Source organism: Trachypithecus francoisi, unplaced genomic scaffold (genome assembly GCF_009764315.1).
Source record: "Trachypithecus francoisi isolate TF-2019V2 unplaced genomic scaffold, Tfra_2.0 Lachesis_group6, whole genome shotgun sequence".
NCBI classification, from domain to species: domain Eukaryota; kingdom Metazoa; phylum Chordata; class Mammalia; order Primates; family Cercopithecidae; genus Trachypithecus; species Trachypithecus francoisi.
In genome coordinates, this window is record NW_022681471.1 from 111,309,080 (window position 1) to 111,314,127 (window position 5,048).

Sequence of the window (5,048 nt, forward strand, 5' to 3'; positions counted from 1 at the left end):
AGGGGAGAGCCCTCTCCTGCCCCACTCATGCCTAACTACCTGTAATGAAAGGAACTGAGGTAAATAGGTCTTTTGTGTGAAGTGTTAGCTTTATCTATGTGTTAGGTTGTGTTAACTATTTCCTACAACTGTAGATGTCAGAGGCTAAAATTTTCTCTTATGTCTTTGTTTTCATCTCCTCTGTGGTATTTGGGTTTTCCTAGAGATTTCTTAAATAGACTATAACCCTTAGAATTCTTTTCAGCTGTAATGCCCTTTTATTATACAGGACCCCCGTTGATGTGGTAGTATAGGGGCACAAGAGAAGCATTCTATTAATATATTCTTACTATTTAGGTCTCAGTGTTTTAGTGGGTCTGTGGGTCCCTGGGCTGTGACCTTCTCAAGTGTTTCTGAACTTCTTTATATAATACAGGAACGTTAGAGTGCACTGGATTTGTATATTTTCCTTCCCTTAAATAGCAGGCTAGAGGGAGTTAGAGTTGAGTATCTCTCTTCCCCCACATCACTTAGACTCTGTTAATACCCGCATTGGATAGGCTCTGGTAAAAATAGTTTCCCTTTAGGGCAGTCCTTTGTGAATGAGAACAGACACTGGGTATATTTCAAAATGGTTACTTTCCCCTTCCCCCTGAGGGATGCATAAGAAGATTTTCTCTGATTCACCCATGAAACCTTGTCATAAAATTTAGTATGGAGGACCCCAAAGGCTGACTTCCTAGGAGTTTTTTATCTCTCAAATGTCCCCACTGAGTCCACAGCAATTATTCAATTACTCTACCAGTCTTCAGCTGTGGCTTTTGCTCCTGGTAAACTAGAATTAATCTGTATTTATCTTTCTCTCTAATTTTAAGAACTACAGCTTGCCGTGTGACCTCAATTTGCTAATGGATCTAAGGTGAGTTGATTTTCAGTCTGTTTAGCTTTAAAAATGTGTTTCCTTTAAACATTTCCTGCTGAATAGCAAGCAATTTAAATATTAAATTAAAAACCTTTTGGGGATAAATTTTTAAAAGTTTATTCATAATTAGTAAATTTTGTGAAAAGTAAAGAAAACAAATTAACTATACGGTAGTTTCTTGAGACAAAATAGTTCAAAATTCTTGTTTCAATTCGTGTATCCTAGTATCCCTCAAAGATAGGGTTAGTGCAGTTTTGTCTGCACAATTCATTGTGAACGAGAGACTAAATGTTCCATAATTATTCATCTATTATTATTAGTGCACTGTGTTTTTTTTCTCCCAGAAAAGGATATAGTTTTTTTAAATTCAAGTAACTGCAAATAGGAAACCAGAGGGAAAGCCCCAGGCTGGGACAAATCATGGCTACCCCTCCTGGACAGAACAGGGGGAGGAGGTGGCCTCTACACCCTTTATGGTCGATTCGGGCCCCCTTGCCCACTCTGCTGCAGCATCCTAGGGGCAGGGCCCCACCTTCCCTGGGACTGGGGTAGTCGGTCACACAGCCTGCCATGCCCCAGCCCCTCTTCCCCACAAAGAGTATCTTGGGGGAGGAAATTGTGGGCAGAACAGGAGGCAGTGAAGATGAACACTTGGCGCTGGTAGCAGCAGCAGTGACAGGTGTCGAAGAATGGAACATTGAACAAAAAACAACACGACTTTCCAGAGGTGGTTTGTGAACAGAGAAAAAATGGAACCAAAACCTTCGGGGGCAGGAGGATTTGGAGCTGGCAGGGTGAGCTCCTTGTTATTGGTGCCTCATCTGAGGAGGGGCAAATGGCCGAGTGGCGGAAGCAAAGTAGGGGTGGGGGAGCAGCCCCAGCCCACCTCAGGTAGCGGCTACAGGGCTGGTGGGCCTCACCTGGACAATAAGTGACTGCATCTCCATCACTGCAATATGTTCTCAGATCCCAGGCGGACGGCAAGGGGGCTGGTGCCACCCTGAAGAGGGAATAGGGGGCTCACACCCCTCCTGCCTTCCTGTAGCCAAAGGGGGCTGTCCAACCTAGTGCAGGGACTAGGGAAGGTGGGGAAGGATAAAAGGTGTGAGCCCCACGTGGTGACAAAGACAGTTTGGCTGGGGGAATCCTGGGACCAGCAGTCCCCTCCCTTGGCCACACCTGCTGCCAGGGCAGTGGAGTAGGGTGGGCCAGGATGAGATGGGGCTTAGGCCCCTTTTAAGGCCAGGGGAACCCTCCTAGGCCCCACTATGGGAAGCCAGAGGGAACAACGAAGGAGCAGAGAGGGCACCCCCAAACCAAAACCCAGAGAGCCCTGTCCCCACCACCAAGGGAGTGGGGACGCAGTAGGTGCAGGGTGTGGCTAAGTGGAACGTTAGCCTTGTCCAGGAGGGCACATGTGTGTGCCCGTGGGTGGGCGGGGGGAGCTGGGAACTGAGGCCAGGGGAAGACTGCTCCCCACCCAGCCCATGGGGGCCCTGTAGAGGCTGGTGTGCTGTGTAGTGTGGTGGTGAAGTCACAGATGGAAGATAGGGGTGGTCGCCGGAGGCGGTAGTGATGGTGGGCCTGGGGAAGGGCCGGGGGCGGTGGGAGCGGAGCAAAGTTGTCCAGTCCCAGAAGGAAGCTGCTCCTCCAGCAAGGAGCAGGCAACACGTACGCACGGTCACTGCTCCTCCTCTGAGAACTCCTGTGAGATGCCCTCCCCTTCCTCCTTCTCCAGTTTTTTGGATCTGCCCCTTGGTTTCCTTCTTGGAGTTGTGGTGGTTTTCCGGGTCTCGGCAGTGTACTTGTTTTTGCTTCCATTTGGTCGGCCCTGAGGTCTTTTAGGTTTTGGCACTTCGCTGGGCTCCTTCTGACTCCCTACCAGCGCTGTCATGGGACTCACGTGAGGCTGCTTGCTCGACCTGCCCCAGCCCCGCTTCTCAGTGCCATCCTTTTTCTGCTTGGAGGCCAAGGGCTGGCTGGACTTTGATATCGACTCGCTCACCTTCCCTTCTCTAAAAAGTAGGTGGAAAAGTGATGGCTAGGATAGCCTTCTTGGAGCCGTGCCAGCGCCAGAAAGAGCCTGGCTCGGGGTCCCAATTAGAGGAGATTAGTGCACTATTTTTTTAAAGCCACTTGACTACGTTATTATAGTACCCTAATCAAATTAATCTGACAATTTTTCACATAAGGCAACATCAACTGAAGTTTTGCTCAAGTCATTTCTAGAAAAGATCTGCCTTGTTGGGTGCAGACAACTATTATGAAATTTAAAAATACCTATACAATTATTGACAGGTATTCAGCTGCAATGTGACGACTTAAAAAAAAAAAACTATTTTACTTGTACAACAATTTAGGATTCAGATAAATGAAATAATGTATTTTTTCCTACACATTTTGAACTCCCAGTCCCCAACAAAAATTGATCGAGGTATTTTGATTAATTATAAACATAAAAATTTTAGAAAATATCTTTTAAAATTAGCATGCAATAATTTAAAAGACTTTCTTAAGGAGTCAGAACTTGCATTTTTAAATATGACATGTCATGTTTATTTCCTATTCTTGGTTATATGAAGTAGCACAGTAATATCATTAAATAAAGTAAGCTTAATAGATATTTTTGCTGATTGAATTAGCTTGGATACATACATAATGCATGTTTTCACTGGAAACTCAATTTAATTGTCTTTTATTGAAATGTTTATAAGAGATAGAATATACGTAGACTATTACTTGGTGCATTAATATGCTGGATATTTTTAGTTTAGTTTAGTTCTCGAAATATGTATTGCAAAATTGATACAACTAAATCCCCTGACCATTGAGTTGAATTATGTTAATATAAAGTAGAACTCTTATAATAAATTAAGAATCTTATAATTCTGGTGAAAATCAAACTAGTTTCTTGTTTAAAAAAAAGGAAACGTTAGTCAAAGATGTAGAGTTCAATTGAATTAAATAAACAGTGACTGTGATTTCACTTGGATGTAATCTCCCTGAGGAATTGTAGAAAGTTTTACAATTGCTTTAGGATTCAGATATCCTAACCTGTGAAACATGAAGATAATATATACCTTTCCTGTATATGCTTTTCAACCATTTTGAAAACATGGAACTTAAAGTATTGCTTTTAGCTGTAAACCTGCCTGCTTTGAAACCTTAATTCATATTTTGAATTTCAGTTATTCCACTATACTGGCATGGTGGCTTTATTTTACTTGTTAATCCTGAAGAGAACAGAGAAGAAATTAAATGTGTATTTTGGAACCATAGATATTATTTTAAAATTATTAAAGTTAAGAATTACTATGCCCATTCTCCTAAACTGCATACATCTTGTTTTTCTGCCTCTCTTTAAGCTTGATTACATCTCTGCACAATTAAAGAAATGAGCTTTTAATTGGACTTCCTTAATTGGAAATTTGTTGGTTGCAGAACACAACCACTCATTTGTTCCTTGAGACAGTTAGGTCTGATCTATGTTAATACAGTATGAAAGAATGAAGAGGATTTGAGTGGTCTCTGCAAAAAAGAATGTGATCCCTAGTGCAAGTTTCTAAATTTCAAATGATTCGTTGATTAGTCATGTCTAAACCTGTCATTTTATAGGTGCCTTCTTTGTGTCTGGTAGTATTTGGAAAACATCTATAAATATAATTAATTTGAACTACCTTTATAAAAATAATGATACTATGATTTATTAAAATTGGAAATATGCTCATTTATAAAAATTCAAATATTCAAAAATTAAAGAAAAAGTCTAATAATTTTTCAAATTAGATTCATAGTACCTGTGCTCTTTTTAAACTACCAAGTAATAAAATTACATTTATGTTTATGTAACCAATAAAATAAACTGAAAGGAAACATGGAATAGCAGAACTTAAGGTAAATATTTATTTTTTAAATATTAATGAAAAAACTTAAAGATAGATTTTCAAAATTATTAAGAATTTGGAGCCATTTTGTTTTAATACATGTTTATGTTTCAAATATAAATCATACATTTTGGCAGCTTTCTGTAACATTTGAGAAAATTAGCATTCAACCCCTTACTTATTCCAACTTTCCCATTACTATCTCTAGTTTTTATTCACTTATAATATTTTTTGCTATGGTCAACTTCTATATCATTTATTTA

The 5,048-nt window shown here is 40.5% G+C and overlaps 1 protein-coding gene across 1 annotated transcript; it reads right to left on the bottom strand.

The window, feature by feature from the left end:
* Positions 1–2,507: 2,507 nt before the first annotated feature.
* On the bottom strand, positions 2,508–4,007 carry LOC117077822 (high mobility group protein HMG-I/HMG-Y-like). The gene is made up of 2 exons (XM_033201415.1): positions 3,982–4,007; positions 2,508–2,916 (listed from the first exon to the last, which is right to left on the bottom strand). The coding sequence occupies exons 1-2, from the start codon at positions 4,005–4,007 to the stop codon at positions 2,583–2,585; spliced, it is 360 nt and encodes a 119-aa protein (XP_033057306.1). The 3' UTR covers positions 2,508–2,582.
* Positions 4,008–5,048: the final 1,041 nt, after the last annotated feature.